Below are 23,908 nucleotides of genomic sequence, written 5' to 3'. Positions count from 1 at the left end.
GAGTGCCATTTGGGATGAAACACGTGGACTTCTCCTTAAAGAGGTTATTACAGTGCTTCTCCTGCTATATTTAGGTTAATGGAGTCCCTTCTACACCAGAGCTGGCTATTGGTTTCCGGCCCAATCCTGGCTTGTTAGAGATATAGTGTGTATTCATTAGTGCACACACCGTACAGTAGCAAAACGTTTCACAATGGAAACATGTGTCGGTATTACTTTATAATAAATCCACGTAATAGAGCATTTATAATGGATTAGTTAAATAGCTCATGCATCATTTATTAGTCATTACTCATTCATACAATTTTAATATAGGTCCGTATAAACCATTGTCTAATCAATTAGTTAAGTATTTTTGCGTTGCGTGATCTAAAGTGTGGGCTATTTATACTTTATAAACGCTTTGAGTGACCAGTGTAATTTCTCATTAAAAGATGGACATGCCATTCATTGGTAGACATTCTAGCAGTACCTGCTGCAGGTCTCAAAATGGCCCCTAGAACATATCAATGGTTAAACAATAAGCACACAATACAGATGATTTTTTTAAATATATTGAACATTTTATTCCGAAACAGTCACACTGTTGTAATAATAGTGCGATGTGTAACTTCAGACACATTCTATGCTGACTAGAACAACGTTTTTCCGTCTGAAAATGCTATCATTAGCGTTTCTTGTCAGTGACATTTATACCAAAACCAACGCGTGGAGCAGTCAGTCAATATACAGCTTGCGAGGTAGGGAAACAAATATCTGAATTCATAATTTAGCTGAACTATCCCATTATGTTTAAAGAGTGACTACATTTTAAAGGCCCAGTAAAAGTGTCGCCAAAAAACAAAGCCGTGTGAAAATAGTGTGTGGTTAAAAGACTGGAAGGATTTAAAAGTTCTACATGTCACATTTCTATCTGCAAATCATACATGGAACATATCTAGCTCAATCACATAGGCCTATCAGTAGTCATGAATGAATAAGAGAGAACAACCGATCTGGCCAGCTGTTGTGTGTAGGCTACATCTCCCAGTTGTATGACTGGTTTGCGTTTGTGAGGTTGACAAGATTAGCAAAACATTCACGTTACAATAGAGGGCTGCATTCCTGTGCGAGACAGGGTGGAGTGAGCTGGGCCACATAAGCATAAAAGAACATTGCGGGACTGCAGTTGGGTTCGGGACCAGTTCTTGCAGTAGCGGGTGGGAGTCGGACAGAAAGCCAGCAGCGGTATGAAAAACTGCTGGTGTGGGCGAGAGCGGGTGGAGGCAGGAGCTGGATGAATAAATCAGTCTGGTGCAGACCTCTACATTACACCTCTTCCTACAACATTTTTCGTGAATAAAATGTTTGATATATTTCCTTAATTTAAAGGCCCACTCCAGTCAAACACTAGATTTTCCTGTGTTTTATATATATTTCCACAATATGAGATTGGAATAATTCAGTGAAATTGTGAAAATTATGATAATGCCCTTTTAGTATAAGAGCTTCCAAAATTCTCTGCCAATATCAGCTAGTTTTTATGTTTTCCCCTCCCCACTCAGACCACGAGCAAAATTCTTGCTTGAGAAATTGCTGATGGCTAAGAATCTCCTTGACCATTTGAATTGAAAACAATCACAGTGAGGTACTTAATTGTTACCCAGAAATGATTTGATATTGAGATAAAAACGTCTGTATTGGACCTTTAAACATCCTGTGTTGTGTACTTGTTCTTTTACCATTGATACTGTATGTTTCAGACCTTAATTAAGGAGCATCAGGTACAGCTGGACCGTCTGTCTACCAATGGCATGTCCATCTTTTTGTGAGAAATTACACTGGTCAGTCAGAACATTTATAAAGTATTTCTAAAGTGTAAATTGCACACCATTTATATGAGGGCCACGCAAAACGACGTAACTAATGATTCTTCAAATGGCTTCAATGACCTATATTAAACATCTTATGAATGGAGAATTGATTAAGAAAAAAAATGAATAAACTATTTACTAATCCATTACAAATGCTTTATTACGTGGAGTTGCTATAAAGTGCTACCAGAGTTTCTATTGGACATATTCAGGTAGGTACCTCCCCATTTGGTTCAGTTTGGTTTCTATTGAAGACACACACGGTGTAGTGTGCATGACTGGAATTGTCACGGAAGTCCTGATGATAGCATTACAACGGATGTTGATGGAAATTATACATACAGTATAGGGCTTAATTATTTAAAGTATAGATTTGGCTATGTGTGTCTGTGTATAAAGACAGTGCGTATGGACAGTGTGTGAGTAGGCCCTTTGGTGAGCTTTTCATTTATATATCTATGTGCATAACTGTGATGAGTTACAGTACCAGTCAAAAGTTGACACACCTACTCATTCCAGGGTTTTTCTTTATTTTTGACTATTTTCTACATTGTAGAATAATAGTGAAGACATCAAAACTATGAAATAACACATATGGAGGAATCATGTAGTAACCCAAAAAGTGTTAAACAAATTAAAATATATTTTATATTCTTCAAAGTAGCTACCCTTTGCCTTGATGACAGCTTTGCACACTCTTGGCTTTCTCTCAAACAGCTTCACGAGGGATGCTTTTCTTACAGTCTTAAAGGAGTTCCCACATATGCTGAGCACTTGTTGGCTGATTTTCCTTCACGCTGCGTTCCAACTCATCCCAAACCATCTCAATTGGGTTGAGGTCGGGTGATTGTGGAGGCCAGGTCATCTGATGCAGCACTCCATCACTCTCTTTGGTCAAATAGCCCTTACACAAACTAGAGGTTTGTTTTGGGTCATTGTCCTGTTGAAAAACAAATGATAGTCGCACTAAGCACAAACCAGATGGGTTGGCGTATCGCTGCAAAATGCGGTGGTAGCCATGCTGGATAAATGTTCCTTGAATTCTAAATAAATCACTGAAAGAGTCACCAGCAAAGCAACCCCACACCATCACCTCCACCTCCATGCTTCACTGTGGGAACCACACATGCGGAGATCATCCGTTCACCTATTCTGCATCTCACAAAGACACAGCAGTTGGAAACAAATATCTCAAATTTGGACTAATTAGACCAAAGGACAGATTCACACCGGTCTAATGTCCATTGCTTGTGTTTCTTGGCACAAGCAAGTCTCTTTTTCTTATTGGTGTCCTTTAGTAGTGGTTTCTACTTCAGCAATTCGACCATGAAGGCCTGATTCATGCAGTCTCCTCTGAACAGTTGATGTTGAGATGTGTCTGTTACTTGAACTCTGTGAAGTATTTTTTGGGGCTGCAATCAGAGGTGCAGTGAACTCTAATGAATTTATCCTTTGCAGCAGAGGTAACTCCGAGTCTTCCTTTCCTGTGGCGGTCTACACGACTTTTGCGACTGCACTTGAAAAAAACTTAAAAAGTTCTTGAAATGTTTCGAATTGACTGACCTTCATGTCTTAAAGTATGTGTAATGGACGGTCGTTTCTCTTTGCTTATTTGAGCTGTTCTTGCCATAATATGGTCTTTTACCAAATAGGGCTATCTTCTGTATAACACCCCTTCCTTGCCAACTGAATGGCTCAAACCCATTAAGAAGGAAAGAAATTCCACAAATTTACTTTTAACAAGGCACACCTGTTAATTTAAATGCATTACAGGTGCATTCCTCATGAAGCTGGTTGAGTGAACTCCAAGAGTGTGCAAAGCTGTCATCAAGGCAAAGGGTGGCTACTTCGCGGAAGTTCAAATATAAAATCTATTTAGATTTGTTTAACAGTTTTTTGGTTACTACATGATTCTATATGTGTGATTTCATAGTTTTGATGTCTTCACTATTATTCTACAATGTAGAAAATAGTAAAAATAAAGAAAAACCCTTGAATGAGTAGGTGTGTCCAAACTTTTGACTGGTACTGTATGTTAGTATGTTCTGTATTTATGAGTATTCTCGAGTAATCATGAGTGTATGTCATTTTTCACTGTATTTGTAAAAAACCCTTGACGTTACACAATACAATTCATCCCTTCTATGGGTTTAACCATAGAAATAGAATCCTGTCAGTCCACGGAACGTTGACTTGAATGGCGAATGTCCATTCTCAAATGTGATTCTAATTCTATGGTTCCAAGTTCCAACCTTCCTCCTCCTCAGACAAAGTGTTGCTGAAGTCCTGAGTGGCTACGTCTGAGCTTCAGCCCTGACAGGATCTTCCGGGCCGGGCCACTCAGACCCTCCTCTCCACTCAGTCTCCTCCTCTCACCCACCCACCCCTGCCTGTTATTGGACTGGTTCACGTTCAGCTGAGACAATGTGGCAGACCAACTCCTAAGCCCCGCCTCCTGAGCACCGGTGCTCGGCGTCGGATTGGCTCCTGCCGCTACTGCTGTTGTTTCAGCTACTGATGTTTCTACTACCACTGTCCTTGCCCGCAGCCTGCCCTGTGGAACCTCATATGGGCGTGTCTTCTCTCTTTCCGTCTGGCTCTCTGGGGCGTGGCCTCCAGCCTGGCTGAGCAGGTGGTAGGCAGTTGTCTCGGGGGGAAGCTCCAATCGAAGGCTTCTCCTTCTCTGGCTAACAGGTTCAGGTTCTGGCGAGGGGCTACGGCTGCTGTCTGCGCTCCTTAGTTGGTTTCTCTTCCTCTCCTCCTCTTCATCCTCCTCCTCATCCTCCTCTTCCCCGAGCTGCCCGGCACTGGTAGTGCCCGCGGAGCGGCGGAGACCCGGGGTGGGCTGGCGCTGGTACTTGACAGGCTGCCTGTTGAAGTGGCTCCGTGGCTGGGTCCCCACGGAGGGAGAGTCAGCTGGCTCTGGACCCCCTACCAGATCACCCAGAGCAGCAGCCTCTGTTGATGCCCCCCTCACAGCCACGACTGGGGAAGCAAGGGGGAGGAAATGGAGGAGAGAGGGGAGGATATGCGACAACAAGACAAACCAGAGAAACACCGATTAACCACTGTACTTCACCTTTAGCTGAGCAAAGTAAATACTCTGTCTCTTTCTATCATAACATGTTGTGTGAGTTTAGGGCTAGCTTTTGAGAGGCTGTTGAATATTGGCAAAAGAAAGAAGAAAATGCCAACAATGAAGTCAGCAGAGGGCGCTATAACATGACAAAAACAGTGAGCAGCGAGCAGACAAAAGATCTGATGTGCAGCAGAGAAAGGTTCTGTAAGCAAATGTCAGATCAGATAAGAACAGCAAAGTCCTCTAGCCCACCTGTTTACCAACAATACCCATTAATCCAACCAACCATTCCTCTGATACTACAGTACATCCCGCCTACCTGCTCTCTCACTGGCCTCAGGGCTGAGCTGGTCCACTGCCTCATTGGACGACGACTTGTCAGATATATAACCCTCGCTCGAGTCTCTCTTGATTGTACGAGTCTGTTGAAATGACACAAACTCTGAGTTTTGGAGAATAGATACCAGATTTTTGGGGTAGGAAGTGTTGGGAATGGAACGCTGTAGCGAGATAAATACTATATTTCTCGGTCTAGAAAGTGAACCCCAGTGGGTTACAGAGAGATTGCCAGGTAAATTGTGGATGTTGATTAGCCTATACATATAACATGGATAAAAAAATTAAAAAACTTACTGGAGAAAATCAAGTTGCCTGGTCACTTGTTCTCCTAGTTCTGTTTTTCAGGTAAAAAAAATAAGCAAAGGGCAGGGCACTAACCTTCTCTTCCACCCCCCACACCCTCCCAGTATTTCCCAGTGGTCAGTGTTGTGTATTTAGTGGCCAAGAATGCCCACGCTAGGGCTGTGTCTCAATAGCTTTAACTTGCTTCCTCTCCTCATGTCCTTTCCTACCCATGAATACTGCAGTTTACACATTATCCAGTCCTTTGGCCTATCAGTGGTAACGAAGGAGAGAAGAAAGGAAAGGAAGTCATTTTACAATATAGGAAGGAGAACAGGAATAATTTGACACTCATTTAGTATATTTCACAGAAGAAGCCATTGGACAGTATTGAGATCCAGCCGGGGTAGATCTGGTCAGGAAAGGAAGGGTCAGATCAGAGTCCAGTCAGAGGTAGCATAGACACACAGAGACACACACACACACACACCACAATGTTGCATTGTGTTAAGCCTCACAGAAAAAGCACATAATCCCTTCCGGGTTGGCCACAGCATGGTGAGCCAGGAGCATTAAAGGGGCAATCTGGGATTAATACACATCTGTTTTGGGATTTTTGTATTTGAATTAATGATATAGCCATTGGCTCTTGAATAATATTCCTTATAAGTGCCTCGTTAGTTACATTTCTTCAACCCCGTCCCTCAGCTGTTTACCAAGAAAAGTGACTGGAGTGACCTCCAGTCCTTCTGTAGCTCAGTTGGTAGAGCATGGCGCTTGTAACGCCAGGGTAGTGGGTTCGATCCCCGGGACCACCCATACATAGAATGTGTGCACACATGACTGTAAGTCGCTTTGGATAAAAGCGTCTGCTAAATGGCATACATACATATATATATATATATATACCTCTTGTTGTTTGAATCCCAGATTACCCCTTTGACACAACAACAGGTACCAGAAGCAACAGGAAAGAAAGCAGCTCAAGGCAGCAGGCTGAGGCTGAAATCCGTGAACCCTGGCTTTGAGGCAGACTTGGGTTCAAATAGTATTTGAAATCGGTCAAATACTTTGAGTAGTTGCTCTAGCCTTCCTGGGGTGCCAGATGGGCTGGGTTTACAGTTTGGTGACTATTCTATTGGAACTATTGCGCCGCGTAGTAGCCCGGCGAAAGTATTTGAAATCATTTCTAATAGTATTTTAACCCAGGTCTGACTGTAGGGCATCATGAGCCGTCTCAGTGTTACTTAGACTTAGAGGACCAATCACTGGCTGACTAACCTACAGCTGCCAGATATGTGATCAAGAGGCCTCAGATTCAAAATTAAGTGTTTGATTGAGGTTAACATTGCCCTCCTATTCAAACCATTTAAAAAACATCGGAGAAAATCTGTATTTAAATGTACTTCAGTATAGTGGGTCTATGAAAAGTATTTGAAAAGTATATATTTATCTATCAGCTGAGGGTTAACCCATCTGTTGACCAGACCTAGGTTCAAATGGTATGTTTGGATTCAAACACTTAAGCTGCACTTGATTGAGCTTGTCTGACACGATGGAATCCCCCCTCAGTGTGTCCCTTACCTCTAGGGAACGGGGGCGTTCTTTGGACGAGGCTCCTCTAGTGGGGGGGTCCTGGGACCCAGGGTCAAGCCCAGTAACAGTCTTCTTGCCCCCCCCTGAACACATCGCCCGGGGAGGGGTGTCAGGGAGGGGGGTGGTGGGGGCGGGAGGTGGAGCATCAAAGATGTGTTGGTGGTGTGTGATGAGAAACTCCACCAGTAGGGCTTGGTAGGTGGTCTCCAGTAGGGCCACCATGGACACGTCTACAGACACCAGCGGGCGCAGCAGGGTCGGACCAAACACGATGCCCAGGTTACTGGGAGACATCTTGTTCTCCTCATAGTTCTCTGATACTCTGTGGAGAGAGAGAGAGAGAATGTGAAATCAGTGAAGAAGAGAGAGGATAGAGGATAGAGTATAAAAAAATGCAATCTGGAGGGCCCAGCACCCCTCATATGACCATGTGACCGACCGCTCTGCTGCACGCCACAATAATCTGTTTACCCAGTGAGCTGAAGCCGAGGCATAACTTTGAGGAGCTAACACAAGTCTATGAGCATGGTTCACTGAGACATCTCCACAACAACCAGGTTTACTAATTGTGCCGCAGTGTGCAGTAGTATCTGTGTAGGTGACGCATCATGTGCCGCAGTGCGCAGTAGTATCTGTGTAGGTGACGCATCATGTGCCGCAGTGCGCAGTAGTATCTGTGTAGGTGACGCATCATGTGCCGCAGTGCGCAGTAGTATCTGTGTAGGTGACGCATCATGTGCCGCAGTGCGCGGTAGTATCTGTGTAGGTGACGCATCATGTGCCGCAGTGTGCAGTAGTATCTGTGTAGGTGACGCATCATGTGCTGCAGTGTGCAGTAGTATCTGTGTAGGTGACGCATCATGTGCTGCAGTGTGCAGTAGTATCTGTGTAGGTGACGCATCATGTGCTGAAGTGTGCAGTAGTATCTGTGTAGGTGACGCATCATGTGCTGCAGTGTGCAGTAGTATCTGTGTAGGTGACGCATCATGTGCTGCAGTGTGCAGTAGTATCTGTGTAGGTGACGCATCATGTGCTGCAGTGTGCGGTAGTATCTGTGTAGGTGACGCATCATGTGCTGCAGTGTGCGGTAGTATCTGTGTAGGTGACGCATCATGTGCTGCAGTGTGCGGTAGTATCTGTGTAGGTGACGCATCATGTGCCGCAGTGTGCAGTAGTATCTGTGTAGGTGACGCATCATGTTGCACGTTCCGGTGCGGGATACACATGGTACACACCATCCAACGAAATGCTTCCTTCAGGTTCCTTCTCGACAATGCAACAACAATAAGAAATATAGGAACATTTAGTAAATGGCTCAGTAGAATAAGATAAAACAGGGCCTCCCGAGTGGCGCAGCGGTCCAAGGCACTGCATCGCAGTGCTAGAGGTGTCACTACAGACCCGGGTTCGATCCCGTATCACAACCAGCCATGGTTGGGAGTCCCATAAGGCAGCGCATAATTGGCCAGCGTTGTTCGGGTTAGGGGAGGGTTTGGCCGAGGGGGCTTTACTTGGCTCATCGCACTCTAGCGACTCCTTGTGGGGGCGGACGCCTGCAGGTTGACCTCGGTCGTCAGGTGAACAGTGTTTCCTCCGACACATTGGTGCAGCTGGCTTCCAGGTTAAGCGGTCAGGTGTCAAGAAGCGAGGTTTGGCGGGTCATGTTTTGGAGGACATATGACTTGACCTTTGCCCCCCGAGCCCGTTGGGGGAGTTGCAGCGATGAGACAAGATGAAAAAGGGGAGTAATTCAAATAATAATATATATTGGGATTGTGCAATATTGAGAAATCATAATAAGAGTCTGGTAGCAGCAGTTGTGATGCGTGTGTAGCATGAATGTACTGTGTGTGTGTGTGTGGGTGCATGTGTGTATGTCTGTGTGGGCGTGCATGTGTGAGTGAGTGCATGTGTGCTAAGGTGTGGAGAATCAGATCAGGTGGTCAGTCCAGTTCAAGTGTTCAGCAGTCTGATGGCTTGAGGATAGAAACTGTCTCGGAGCCTGTTGGTATCAGACCTCATGCTCCGATACTGTCTGCCCGACGGTAAGGGAGTGAACAGCTCGTGGCTGGGGTGTCTGGGGTCCTTGATGATGCTGCAGGCCTTCCTCAGGCACCGTTTCGAATAGATGTCCCGAATAGGTGGGAGCATGGTGCTGTACTGTATAATAGAGTAGTACTTGTGAAGGTGACGCATCATATGCTGCACTGTGTAGTAGTGTAGTACCTGTGAAGGTGACGCATCACTGTGTAGTAGAGTAGTACCTGTGAAGGTGATGCATCATATGCTGCACTGTGTAGTAGTGTAGTACCTGTGAAGGTGACGCATCATATGCTGCAGTGTGTAGTACCTGTGAAGGTGACGCATCATATGCTGCAGTGTGTAGTAGCGGTATGGGGGCAGTCTCTCCAGCAGGTCTCTCAGGTTATATGTGAGGTCATTCACTATCCCAGGAGTCTCTGCTGCCGCCTCCCTCTCACTGAGACGCTGGATCTCCTTGCCCACCCCGATGAAGTCATTGTACAGGTCAAAGGTCAACAGCGGCTCTGGAAGCTGTGTGAGGAGGAAGATGGTTATTATTAACAATTAATTAACACATAATAAATACTTATTAGCTTTGATGCATTGACTGACAACTGTACCACATGATGTTCACTAAAAGGGGAATTAAGATTTGTCCATATTAGTCATAGTTTGGCATAATCATGAAAGGGAGCTTTGTGTGAGAGCTTAAATAACAGTGTATAACAATGTATGACTGTATCTCAAGCCAGAATCCATTCGCCTCGATATGGTCTCTATTAACTGTCATTGGCTCTACAGTATATTGTCTATATTAACTGTCGTTGGCTCTACAGTATATTCTGTATTAACTGTGTCGTTGGCTCTACATTGTATTGTCTGTATTAACTGTATCGTTGGCTCTACAGTATATTGTCTGTATTAACTGTAGTTGGCTCTACATTATATTGTCTGTATTAACTGTATCGTTGGCTCTACAGTATATTGCTCTATTAACTGTCGTTGGCTCTACATTATATTGTCTCTATTAACTGTCGTTGGCACTACATTATATTGTCTGTATTAACAGTGTCGTTGGCTCTACAGTATATTGTCTGTATTAACTGTCGTTGGCTCTACAGTATATTGCTCTATTAACTGTCGTTGGCTCTACAGTATATTGTCTGTATTAACTGTGTAGTTGGCTCTACAGTATATTGTCTGTATTAACTGTATCGTTGGCTCTACAGGATATTGTCTCTATTAACTGTCGTTGGCTCTACATTATATTGTCTGTATTAACTGTTGTTGGCTCTACAGCATATTGTCTGTATTAACTGTATCGTTGGCTCTACATTATACTGTCTGTAATATCCATTTTCTTTGTTGTCTGGGAAACAGTGGAGTTGTACCTCCTTGAAGAAGTGTTTGAGGACCGAGGTGACGTCATGAGGTGAAAGGTCAGAGAGGTCGACTTGGTCCCCCTGGGTCTCGAAGACCTGACACAGCTTCTGGATACGAGGCTTCGACCCACTGATACGATACACCCCCTGGGTGGGAGGGAGGGATGGATGGATGTAGGGGGAAAGGAGGCCAAGAGAAAGCAAGAGGGATTGAGAGAAGGGCACTGCACTGTCACTTCTGCAAAACAGTTTTCCTGTTTGCTTCAGTACTTATTCGAAGATATGACATCCAGGTTAATACTGTACCTGTAGAGTGAGGGCCCTGCTCTCTATCTCGGCCGTGCAGCGCTGGACCACATAGGGCACCTCGTCAGGCCGGTCCCGGGGCAACAGGGAGAAACCCACGCCAAACAGAACGCCCTTCCTGTTCTCACACTCATGCAGTAACACCTCCAGACACTTCCTGTGGACCGCCACGCCACACTACAGATTGACGGCAGGCGGGACAGAGGACATGGATTAGCAAAGCACAGGGTGACCTCAAATCACACCCTATATACCTGGCTCACACTATAGACTCAACCTGAGCCATACTGTGCTGGCGCCACTGTGGAGGGCAGAGAACCAAACCAGCCCAGTACAGCTCGGTTCCACCCTTTAGTGTGACTGTGAATCAGGCGACAACGTTCTACTTTTGTCAGTTAAGAGGCTGCCACATGAAAGTCTCTCCTTCGTTTCCTCCTCTTTCCCACCTCCTCACACTCGATGCCGTTGACCACGATGTAGGTGTCACACTGTTTGCACTTCACCATCTTGCTCTTCATCTTCCGGAATCGGTGCGTCAGCGCGGCTCGGGACGTAGTCCGTACCTTCCCCACCGCACCGTTCCCCTCAGGAGTGGTGTCCACACAATCTAGGAGAAACCACACAGGAAGCGGACTCAGTCATCCTCGGCAGTGTACACTTTCACGGTGGGAAACACTGCCCCACCGAATGTACCCCCTAGTTCCCAAACAGAACCCTACTCCCTAACAACTCACATAGACCTGAGAGGATTGGACAAGTGGAAGAAAACGGCAACATTTCCACCTCGCCAATCAGTAGACAAGAAGCAATTGCCACAACGATTATATCGATCTAATCCTCTCAGATCTACCGGAGTGGCTAGGGTGTAGGGGTTAGGGCAGCATTTCCCAAACTTGGTCCCGGGGACCTCAAGGGCTGCACGTTTGTTGTCGTTGTTTGTCCTAACACTACACAGATGATTCAAATAATCAAAGCTTGATGAGGAGTTGGTTGGTTGTCTGAATCAGCTGTGTAGTGCCTGGGCCAAAACCAAAACATGCACCCCTTGAGGCCCCGAGGACCGAGTTTGGGAAACGCTGGGTTAGGGGTAGATTCGGGAGTTCAGCCGGAACATTTACATATAGAGAGCCATTAGTTGGTGTCTGTTGTGTGAGTGAGGTGACGACGGTGACATTCACCTCCTTCAAGGACGGTGCCCATGTCCCTCTCATCCAGGTCGTCTGATGACATGGTCCCTGTGGAGGGGGCTTTAAGGAGCATCCTGTTGCCATGGGCTACGGGGTTCAGGGTTCAACGCGGGTAAGACACGCAGAGAAGGAGAGAGGACCAGACAAACAGGGCGAGCTGGGTAAGCTTCGTAGCGAACACATTGTTTCTCACCACGAGCAATCATGACCTAGATGTTTGACGATTGGTCAATCTTCTGAGCATGATTAAATGGAATCTGTGGAATGAAGCACACAGGCTTACCTGGGCTGGACAGAGATTCCAGACTGCCTCCTATGCTCTCACTGTCACTGTAGCCCTTTCGTTTAACTAGACTTTCTTCAGGCAGGGAGAAGGAGTCCTGCAGAGAGCTGGGGTTGCTGGTCTTACGACGGCCACTTGGAGGTGCCACACACAGATTTGTAAACACACGCACACACACGCAGGTAAGCACACACACACACGCAGGCACACAATTAACATTGACAACGACTCTAAACACAAGACAATAGGCACTAACGGGACAAACAGTAGCATCCATTAGAGCCGTAGCCTATTTAAAACAGGACAAATCTTCCATCCGAACGTACCTCTTGTTCTGAGGGACAAACTCCTGGAAGGTGAAGGTTTGTAGGGGCTGTTCTTGGCTTCTCTTCCTGGAGATGTAGAGCAGGTAGGGCTCCCCAGGTTCACACGGCCTGCAGGTCAACTCCAGGTTGTGGTAGCCCAGGGGAACCGGCTCCGTCTGCTGACGCTGGAAGTAGAACATGTTCACTGTGGCCTAGGGGTGATAGAGGTACATGAGAAGAGGGATTATTTAAAAATGATTCATCCCATTGAGCTCAAGATACCTCTGTAGCTCGGTTGGTAGAGCACGGCAACGCCAGCATATTCGGTTCAATCCCAGCACTTCCTGTATGTAAAATGCATAACTAAATTGCTTTGGAAAAAGGGTTTGCTACCTGGCATATATTATATTACTATATTATTTAGAAATGGAAAATGGGACCATATTTGAATGTTTTGTTTGTTTATTGGGGCGATTGTTTAAATCAAAAGCATTGACAGTCTTAAAAGACTCATTGAAATGGCTGCAGACTGCTTGCCTGGAGTCTATTCACTCTTATGCCCCCTCTTATGCTGTCACTATCCCTATTATGCACTCCACTTGATCCATCCAGCACAGGGAACGTCTATCTCCCATAGGCCTGGACACCCACCTCCTTGAGCACAGTGTCCCCCTGGCAGATGAGTTTGCGGGTGTGAACTATGATTTTCTCCTTCAATCTCTCCAGCTTGTCCTGGTGGTCCTGGGCCTCACACACACACTGTCTGTACTGCATCTCTGCCTCTATCACCTGGACGAGAGAGGGAGAGAGAGAGAGGGAGAGAGAGAGGGAGAGAGCGAGAAGGAGAGAGAGAGAGCGGGAGATGGGCACAGTGAGTCACCGAAAAAGATAACTCTAATTTTCCCTTCAAAAAAATAATGATAACCTAAAAAGTGGAACCAAAAAAAAGAGAGGGATATGTTTCAGTGAACCCCACATGGCGGTCGGACCCGCTGCACCACACCTTTGAATGTGCGTCGTCACGTGACTTCCTCCTCTTGTCCAGGGTCTTGTTTCCCGCTGTGAGCTCGTCCCCGGCCTTGGCCGTCACCGCCTTGGTCTTCTCCAGGTCCTCGCTGCGCTGCAGGTACTGCTGACGAGCCTTCTTCAGAGCCGCCACCGCCTCATTCTGACCAATGAGAGAAGCATTGTTACCGCATCGTTCTGACCAATGGGAGAAGCCATTACCACATTGTTCTGACCAATGAGAGAAGCCGTTCAGTTAACGCACTGCTCCGATCAATGGGAGAAGCTGTTAAACACTCGCACACACCGTAGCGTCTAAAAAAAACACACGAAAAAAACCAGCTGTTTTTACCATCCTCCTCTGTTCTCTGGACCACTGATCCTTGAACTCCCTGCGCCACTTATCAATCTCATTCTTCTTGGATGCCAGGGCCTTCAGGATAAAGACGTCGGATTAAACACATCGTACTCAATCCGTTTACACATTATTCCACATTTTCTTGCATTCAGGAATGTTTTCGTTGTTGTTGTTGGACACATTGAGTATTTCTGTCTGTGGCGGTTCTCCTGCCTGTCTGTCTGTCTGTCCGTCGGTCCGTCTGTCTATAGTACCTGGTAGCAGCGTTGCTGCAGCAGCTCTGATGTCTGTTTAGTAGACTGGCTGGTCTTCACGTCGTGCTCCAGGGCCATGGTGTAGATGTACTGCAGAGGCATCATGTCCTGCAACAACGGTCACAGTAAGAACCAGGCCATAGATATCGTTTCAATACGTTATGGGAGATATATTTCAGTTATATTTAGAGATATTAGATCAACAGTATTTCAGAGAATATGTAGAGAGAGTGGTGAAATTAATGAAATAATATGTTTCTATGCAATACTGCACATGTGCCTTCAGAAAGTATTCATGCCCCTTGACCTATTCCACATTTTGTTGTGTTGCCTGAAAACATGTTTGTAGATTCTGTTAGCAAAATTATTGAAAATGAAATACAGAAATATCTCATTTACATAAGTATTCACACCCCTGAGTCAATATTTTGTAGAAGCACCTTTGGCAGCAATTACAGCTGTGAGTATTTCTGGGATCTTTCCACACCTGGATTGTGCAACATTTATTTTCAAACTACAAAGTTGTTGATTCATCCTCAGTTTACTCCTATCACAGCCATTATACTCTGTAACTGTTTGAAATTGGCCTCTTGGTGAAATCCCTGAGCGGTATCCTTCCTCTCCTGCAACTGAGTTAGGAAGGTCGCCTGTATCTTTGCAGTGACTGGGTGTATTGACACACCATCCAAAGTGTAATTAATGACTTCACCATGCTCAAAGGGATTATTCAATGTCTGTTTTGTTTTTATTACCCATCTACCCATCTACCCATCTTCTCTGGTCTTTCTGGTTGAATCTGTGTTTGGAATTCACTGCTCGACTGAGGGCCCTTACAGATGTGTAGGGTACAGAGATGAAGTAGTCACAACTTATTTACGTGACTTGTTCACCAGATTTGTTTGTTTTTTGAAACTCCTGAACGTATTTAGGCTCGACTCAAAACATTTCAGCTTTTCATTTTGAATGAATTATTTCCAAAAACATAATTCCACTCTGACATTATGGGATATCGTGCGTAGGCCCGAGACATTTCATCCGTTTGAAAATCAGGCTGCAACACAACAAATGGTGCAAAAAGTCAAGGCACTGTAAAACATTTCATTGTGGTAATTTAGCAGATGCTTTAATGCGCAGCGACTTTTCAGTGCATCCCACTAAAGTGGCGAGTAAACAGGCCTGGAAGAGTCATCTGATATGAATTGAATACTTTTCTATGCAATACTGTACACACCATCACATGTACACCTTAAACAGCCCCATGCACACGAGAGACAAGAAAAGCATCCATACCTGCTGAGCCACACAGGACTTAGCTGTTTCTGCTGCCTTCACAATGTTCTTGGCAAACTCTTGCTCTGCAAACAGACCAGAATAAGTCAGTATGATGGAACGTGATTTGATTTGAGTTAAAACAATTGATTAGCATAACAATATTGTCAGGCTGTCTTATCAAAAGCTTTCATCCAGCCAAATATCCATTGGACTTTTGGAGCTGTTGCGTGTTCCATTTATGTCTTTCAATGGTGATATAACAACCAATATGTAACATATCAGATCTCATATCAGGCCATCAGACCTCATAGAGAGGAGAGGTCAGTTCAGATTGTTAGCTTACATCACCAAATATCAAAATCAATGCTCTGCTTTGGCTGCCTAAGTGCTGCCCTACTTCAAGTAGACTAATCTGCTGATCCATACTGATGCTGTGGTGTCGGCGTTGCAACCATTCCACCAGTGGAGGCTGGTGGAAGGATCTACGGGAGGATGGGCCCGTTGTAATGGCTGGAATGGAATAAATGGAGCGGAGTCAAACATGTGGTGTCTATAGGTTTGCCGTGTGATACCGGTCCATTTATTCCGTTCCAGCCCAATGAGCCCTCCTATAGCTCCTTCCACCAGCCTCCACTGCATTCAACCGCCCACTGTCCACAGTGGCTCAGACCTCTGACCACTGGCTCAGACCTTTCCCTCAACGTTGACCACTTCCCCTACATTATCATCCACAGTGGCTCAGACCTTTCCCTCAACGTTGACCACTTCCCCTACATTATCATCCACAGTGGCTCAGACCTCTGACCACTGGCTCAGACCTTTCCCTCAACGTCGACCACTTCCCCTACATTATCATCCACAGTGGCTCAGACCTCTGACGACTGGCTCAGACCTTTCCCTCTACGTTGACCACTTCCCCTACAATGTCACTCTGACCTCTCTCCATTTCCTATACACAGCTATCCAAACACAAGTCTGCTTAGCAGCACCTTGGTGAGCTGATCTCTTTGCCCTCCTACAGCACAGAACAGTGCAGTACATTACAGTGTGGTATAGCAGAGCACATTACAGTACAGAAGGCTACAGTACAGAGCAGAACTGTAGGCTGTCAATCCTGTCCATTCTCCTGCTGTGGCCTGGTTAATCTGCCCTGTAGGCTCTGTGGGGTTCCCCTGGGGGGAGTGGCTGGCCCGCTCCATGTTATCCTCATTGGCTACCAACCATACAGATCTAATACCCTAACAGTGTTCCTCAGGGTAGGTTATATCGCTCTGTAATACCATAACAGTGTTCCTCAGGGTAGGTTATACCGCTCCGTAATACCCTAACAGTGTTCCTCAGGGTAGGTTATACCACCCCGTAATACCCTAGCAGTGTTACTCAGGGTAGGTTATACCGCTCCGTAATACCATAACGGTGTTCCTCAGGGTAGGTTATACCGCTCCGTAATACCCTAACAGTGTTCCTCAGGGTAGGTTATACCACCCCGTAATACCCTAACAGTGTTCCTCAGGGTAGGTTATACCGCTCCGTAATACCATAACGGTGTTCCTCAGGGTAGGTTATACCACCCCGTAATACCCTAACAGTGTTCCTCAGGGTAGGTTATACCGCTCCGTAATAACATAACAGTGTTCCTCAGGGTAGGTTATACCACCCCGTTATACCCCCGTAACGGTGTTCCTCAGGGTAGGTTATATCGCTCTGTAATACCCTAACAATGTTCCTCAACCTAAGGGGTCCGTGATATCTTACTGTCCCTGAAATGGTTAAATATTTTCCCTGATATATTTTCAACCAGTTTTGCTCACTGGGAATGTAAATGGTCCCTATAATAGTCCTTGTAATACCGAAGTTTTACCACCAGAGGGTACTGTGGAGAATACTGTTTATCCTTCCACACAGGGTTCAACCACAAGGTCTATTATCCTATTACAGTTGAAGAATAAACACACATTCTCTAACGGCAGGGTAGGCCTACTTTAGACGCTGTTGTCTTTTCCAGGAACAGAGTGACTGACTGCTTGTCTTTCCTAGGAGAAGAGCTTTGGTTGCTGTGGTTACTGCAGTTCCATACCAGTAAAATAACTTTTTTTAACAGAGGGATAAGAGAGCCTTTCATGTTGTCCTAAAATGATTCTTGTTTATCTTATGTCTCGAGAAAGCTTAACTGTCTATGAATGCCAGAAACATGGTATATACACTTCACATTTGGTGTGTGAACCCTTTCATTTGTTTATATGCAAAGCACATTGTTCACATGCAAGCACATATTTACAAATATATGTGTTTGTGAATATGTTATACTTGGGTAGTTGTGTCCATTTGTTACTTTGAATGAGTCTGTACCACATTGCAGTGATACACTATGGGCCATGCCCTAATTTTGAGATAGGCGCACTTAACTTGAATTAAATCATGTGTTTATATATCAATGTAAGATATGTAGGTATGAATATGAGACAAGCAGGCAGACAGACACAGAAATATCCCCACCCACATACACACAGGCAGAGAAACACAGAAACAAACACACCCACGTACACACAGGCAGAGAGACAGAAACAAACACACCCACGTACACACAGGCAGAGAGACACAGAAACAAACACACCCACGTACACACAGGCAGAGAGACACAGAAACAAACACACCCACGTACACACAGGCAGAGAGACACAGAAACAAACACACCCACGTACACACAGGCAGAGAGACACAGAAACAAACACACCCACGTACACACAGGCAGAGAGACACAGAAACAAACACACCCACGTACACACAGGCAGAGACACAGAAACAAACACACCCACGTATACACAGGCAGAGAGACACAGAAACAAACACACCCACGTACACACAGGCAGAGAGACAGAAACAAACACACCCACGTACACACAGGCAGAGAAACAAACCCACCCACGACAGAAAAACAAAACAAACACACCCACATACACACAGGCAGAGACACAGAAACAAACACACCCACGTACACACAGGCAGAGAGACACAGAAACAAACACACCCACGTACACAGGCAGAGAGAAACAAACACACCCACGTACACAGGCAGAGAGACACAGAAACAAACACACCCACGTACACACAGGCAGAGAGACACAGAAACAAACACACCCACGTACACACAGGCAGAGAGATACAGAAACAAACACACCCACGTACACACAGGCAGAGAGACACAGAAACAAACACACCCACGTACACACAGGCAGAGACACAGAAACAAACACACCCACGTACACACAGGCAGAGAGACACAGAAACAAACACACCCACGTACACACAGGCAGAGAGACACAGAAACAAACACACCCACGTACACACAGGCAGAGAGACATAGAAACAAACACACCCACGTACACACAGGCAGAGAGACACAGAAACAAACACACCCACGTACACACAGGCAGAGAAACACAGAAACAAACACACCCACGTACACACAGGCAGAGAGTCACAGAAACAAACACACACACACACGTACACACAGGCAGAGAGACACAGAAACAAACACACCCACGTACACACAGGCTGAGACACAGAAACAAACACACCCACGTACACACAGGCAGAGAAACACAGAAACAAGCACACCCACGTACACACAGGCAGAGAGACACAGAAACAAACACACCCACGTACACACAGGCAGAGAGACACAGAAATATCCCCACCCACGTACACACAGGCAGAGAGACACCGAAACAAACACACCCACGTACACAGAGGCAGATAGACACAGAAACAAACACACTCACGTACACACAGGCAGAGAGACACAGAAATATCCCCACCCACGTACACACAGGCAGAGAGACGCAGAAACAAACACACCCACGTCTCCACTCACCCAGGCTGATTCTCTTCTCCATCCAGGCCAGCAGGTCCTTGGCGTAGCGGCACCACATCTTGGCATACTGCAGGGCCAGCTCCACGCCTCCCTCACAGCGACACAGAGCCAGGTCTGCTTCCTGGGCTGAGAGTGAGTACATCAGCATGACTGCATATCCTCTCTACCTCACCCTGATGGGACACAGTCAGGAGGGCTTTTTTTTACCCCAAAACACACACAACGGGGCAGTCTGGACCCCCACGGGGTGTCCAAAACAGACCCCTCTCCCGCCTGATTCCCAGGGGAAAAGCTGGGCTCACGGGTATGCTTTGTCTCCCATACTATCAACAATGTGTAATTCGAATAATTTGTCATCCAAGAAACAAAAACAAAGGAATAAAAGAGAACAGACAAAAAGAAGGGTATCTCCAATTTCTCAGTTCCGTGAGTTCATCAGAAACATAGCTCTTTTTCCACGACAGGTTTGTGGTTTAGCCAAACAAAACTCTATGGAGAAGAGAGACCGAGAATGACTGGTCATCAGGGCTTGTCCCCGGAGTCCACAAGGTCTGCAGGTGCCCCAAGTGGTCACTCCTAAACCACCACGGGTGGAGGTGCGGTCATAGGTTGGTCATCTCAAAGCATGCATAGCAAGGGGTCATCATGTGGGAAAATCTAAATGTCCCAGGGACATTCTCCAGTCCAGCCGAGACCAGCTGCTTCCAGGGCTAAACAAACTGTGCTTTAACGGACATGAAGTTAAGAAAGGAAAAGAGAGAGAAAGGCGGAGGGTCCCAAACAGGCTTTTTAGGTTCACCTCCTCTCCTCTCCTCTCCCTGGCTCCTACCCCCTCCACTCCTCCCCCCCAGCACCTGTTCCACCGCTCCCCTCCTCCGTCAGAGAGAGAGAGAAAATGTGACGTCTAAGAAGATCACCCTGGCAACTCCTCGGTGCCAGAGTGCTGTAATCGATGTGGCAACACCAGAGCGGGTGTTTTGTGTCGTGGTTGTTATGGAAGTTAGGGCTTTGGTGTGACTGACAGCAGTCTGAAGTCAGTCAACTGCTCTCTCTCTCTCTCTCTCTCTCTCTCTCTCTCTCTCTCTCTCTCTCTCTCTCTCTCTCTCTCTCTCTCTCTCTCTCTCTCTCTCTCTCTCTCTCTCTCTCTCTCTCTCTCTCTCTCTCTCTCTCTCTCTCTCTCTCTCTCTCTCTCTCTCTCTCTCTCTCTCTCTCTCTCTCTCTCTCTTCCTCTCTGACTCAGTGACAGCAGATGGCGACGTGCAACAATCCTGCAACGCATGTCATGTGCATGCTTTCTTTCTTCCTTCCTCCCTCACTCTCCTTTCTGCTCTCTCTTTCCCTGTCATGTGCTTTCTCAAGTCTCCCCCCTCACTCGTGATCTCGCGACGTCACTATCCGTGGACTGTCCTTCCACTTCTTTGACCTGTCAGCAGTCGAGCTGCACGCACAGAAATAGATCGTTGGACCTGTCAATAACGCAGTCTTCTGAGAAGTCCATTTCCTGTTTCACATCTTCTTCTCCAACACAGAGATGTATTGTGTCCTACACTCTAATTCTGAGCTCGATTCCTCTCTGCGTGTTGTCACAGAAGCCTCTCTCAGTTCCTAGAGTGAGAACAGAGCATAGAAGGGACTTCTCTCTTGAAACAAGTAACTCCATGTCGGAGATGCAAAATCCACCAAAAACGATGAAGACTTTCTGACCGAGTGTTGTGCTGCGTTGACCTCTTGCTCTCGCTCCCTGTCTCGCTCTGTTGTGGGCACCCCTTCACACTTCGGCAACGAGTGTCCCTGTACCACCTGTGTGTGTGTGTCCCCTCTCGCTCCGCTCTGCCTGTGCTGTCTTCTGGGACTAGGGATTATCCAGAGAGGGCAGGTCCAGATTGTGGAGTGACAGGCTTTAGATCACAACCAGGTTTTACCTCCTGGTGTGTGTGTGCGACTTGCAGACCCTGTCAGGAGGACTATGAGGGTGGATGGGGTGAGGAAAGGGTTTAGAGCTCAGTACAAACGGATTATTGATGCTCCTCCTTCCAGCATTTTTTCTTTACTTGATCCCCCCCCCCCCACCTCTCTCTTTCTCACCCTCTCCCAATCTTTCTTTCTCTCTCTCTCTCTCTCTCTCTCTCTCTCCCTCCCTCTCTCAGTAGAGAACTTCACAGCTGTAGGTTAGTGGAATTACAGTAAATCAGGAATATTGATATACGACTGTCAGAATGTCAACTTGTGTTACACAAGTGCCAACAGTAGTTAGTTACACAAGTGCCAACAGTAGTTAGTTACACAAGTTCCGAACTCGGTACATACTGTTATTCACCCTTGACACCAACTAACACAGATAAACAACACAGTTGACACCCGCACATATACAGTCCACGGATCAATCAATGTTAACCCGGCGGGACAGGCGACAGGCATTGCAGAAAGCAGGTCACGGCACGGATCACTCAACTCATCAGCCCTACCATCCTACCCCCACCGCTCGGCCCCTATCCGCAGCCCCACCCCTCGCCCCTCCATTTGACTCATTACAGATCAGCTCCAAACTGGTGAGGGGGTATCTGGGAGAATTTGGGATTGGGAAGAGTGGGTTGGGTTAGGGTGAGGGCAGGATTCTGTATTAGATGTGACTGAATGAAGAGAGAGGAGGAGGGAACTCAGAGGGAAGGTATATGCTTGGTAACACGGTAAAGACGAGGTGCTCCGGGGGTGAAGTTTCCCCATTGGTGCAGATCTAGGATCAGCTTCCTCTCCCCCAATCCTAACCTTGATCATTAGTGGGGAAAATGCCAAATTGACCAAAATATATGATTTGATAGTTTCAAATACATGCAACTTAAAAGTGACCTATTACGACTCGATGTGACATCTTCTGGGCATCAGAGCAACATTTAGGGACTCGAATTTGAGTCAGAAAAGGATGTTCATATGATAGGTAAGATATGTAAAACCTCGCAGAGAGCCTAACCAACTGACAATCTCTTAGGAAAAAAATATAAACTATTGGAACCAAGACTTAAAAATGAACGGATGTTGGCACAGGATGGAGGTAAAAGTTGGAGCATAACTAACGAAATGACGGTAACACTTCACTTGACAGCCAGCGCCCATAACACGTAGCCATGTCATAATATGTCCAAACAGCTGACGTACACCGTCATGACACATATATTTAGACCGGTTGTGACATGTAACACACCTACAGAAGACTGTCGAAACCCACAAAACCTACCACACATTCCATTACGCTATAGCCTACCTGTCAACAGTATGTTTACGTTATATAACATTTTCTGAAATTGACCCTATTAAACTATCACCGTAGTTGCGCACACATTAATGTCCGACATGCACCTATCCCAAATGCTCTGCTGCTGATGACTAGGATGAGTGCAGGAGCAGTTTTCCGGAGCAGGAAAAGACACTCGTGGTATACGGTCTGATATACCATAGCTGTCAGCGAATCAGCATTCAGGCCTCGAACCACCCAGTTTCTAAGGGAATGTACGTGATTGGCTTAAACGATTATGATGGTCATAATCCTTTATGACAGTGTCGTAGTGTATTTTCTAGAAGGTATTTAAAATACTGTTACGATGAATAAAACATGAGTGTAAAAGAATTTATCACAACAACAAAGGACTTAAGAAATCAACTTTGAAAGGAAAGGAAACTTCTTGGCAGGGAAAAAACACGTTTGATTAAATGTGGGTTTTGACACTCGTATGTAGGTGTCATAGCCATCCGTAAAATAACGCAATATATGTCACAACAGGTGTAAATATATGGGTCATGACAGTGTTAGGACCATATTACGACAGGTTATGACAGGTTCTGTCGGCTGTTATGACATATTATGGCATGGTTATGCCCACGTGGGTCGGGCGTTTAAGTAAAGTGTTACCGAAATGACAGTTAACTAAAATGTATGCTTAACCCAGAATAAACTAACGTAATAGAATTGATTATACGAGAGACAACATTGACAAATTCCACAGCACAGCGGCAGAGTCATGTCTGAAGTATAAAACTAATAATGACTCAACAATCTGGGAACGCTTTAAAGTCCGGCAGTTGTGGGCGGAGCTAGACAGTTGGCCGTCAGAAGTATTACAATGTAAACTTCCCTTTAATCCACATATGTCAGAGTCAAGGCCCGCGGGCCACATCCGGCCCGCGAGAAGGTTTTTTACGGCCCCTGGGATGATCTTGATTTGTTATTAGAACCGGCCCGCAGACCGCAGCAAGCCGGCAGCCCGCAGATCTTTTACACGCACCAATACTACATTTCCCACAATGCAACGGTGACGCACCGAGCAGTAGGCTGCTTCATTTCAATATTTATTGGCACAGCAGTTGTCAGCATCACAGTAAAATTAACTTTCAGATACCCATCAAAAATGGCAAAACGGAAGGTGGACACTGAGAACCGGGGTTTCAAACAAGGTGGGAGTCGGAGTATTTGTTCACGGAGGTAGCTGGAAAACCTGTGTGTCTTCTGTGTGGAGAAA

General features: G+C 45.9%; 1 protein-coding gene across 3 annotated transcripts in view; it reads right to left on the bottom strand.

Annotated features, from left to right (window-relative positions):
- Positions 1–3,774: 3,774 nt before the first annotated feature.
- Positions 3,775–23,908, bottom strand: part of LOC123999002 (GEM-interacting protein-like) — a 49,886-nt gene continuing 29,752 nt past the window's right edge. For 2 of the 3 annotated variants that reach the window (XM_046304306.1, XM_046304307.1), the window contains 16 exons: positions 19,398–19,523; positions 15,542–15,606; positions 14,252–14,359; positions 13,992–14,072; positions 13,638–13,802; positions 13,286–13,423; positions 12,656–12,846; positions 12,330–12,463; positions 12,038–12,133; positions 11,306–11,466; positions 10,860–11,036; positions 10,563–10,700; positions 9,500–9,702; positions 7,138–7,471; positions 5,252–5,354; positions 3,775–4,838 (listed from right to left, as the gene is read on the bottom strand). In XM_046304306.1, coding sequence (XP_046160262.1) covers positions 4,117–4,838; positions 5,252–5,354; positions 7,138–7,471; positions 9,500–9,702; positions 10,563–10,700; positions 10,860–11,036; positions 11,306–11,466; positions 12,038–12,133; positions 12,330–12,463; positions 12,656–12,846; positions 13,286–13,423; positions 13,638–13,802; positions 13,992–14,072; positions 14,252–14,359; positions 15,542–15,606; positions 19,398–19,523 — 2,942 coding nt within the window. In that variant the 3' untranslated portion in view covers positions 3,775–4,116. The remainder of the gene's footprint in view (positions 4,839–5,251; positions 5,355–7,137; positions 7,472–9,499; positions 9,703–10,562; positions 10,701–10,859; positions 11,037–11,305; positions 11,467–12,037; positions 12,134–12,329; positions 12,464–12,655; positions 12,847–13,285; positions 13,424–13,637; positions 13,803–13,991; positions 14,073–14,251; positions 14,360–15,541; positions 15,607–19,397; positions 19,524–23,908) is intronic. The other variant, XM_046304308.1, reaches the window with a different exon arrangement.

Source organism: Oncorhynchus gorbuscha, linkage group LG16 (assembly GCF_021184085.1).
Source record: "Oncorhynchus gorbuscha isolate QuinsamMale2020 ecotype Even-year linkage group LG16, OgorEven_v1.0, whole genome shotgun sequence".
NCBI lineage: Eukaryota > Metazoa > Chordata > Actinopteri > Salmoniformes > Salmonidae > Oncorhynchus > Oncorhynchus gorbuscha.
The sequence above is the reverse complement of the archived record's forward strand: the minus strand, read 5'-3'. Positions and strand labels throughout refer to the sequence as shown.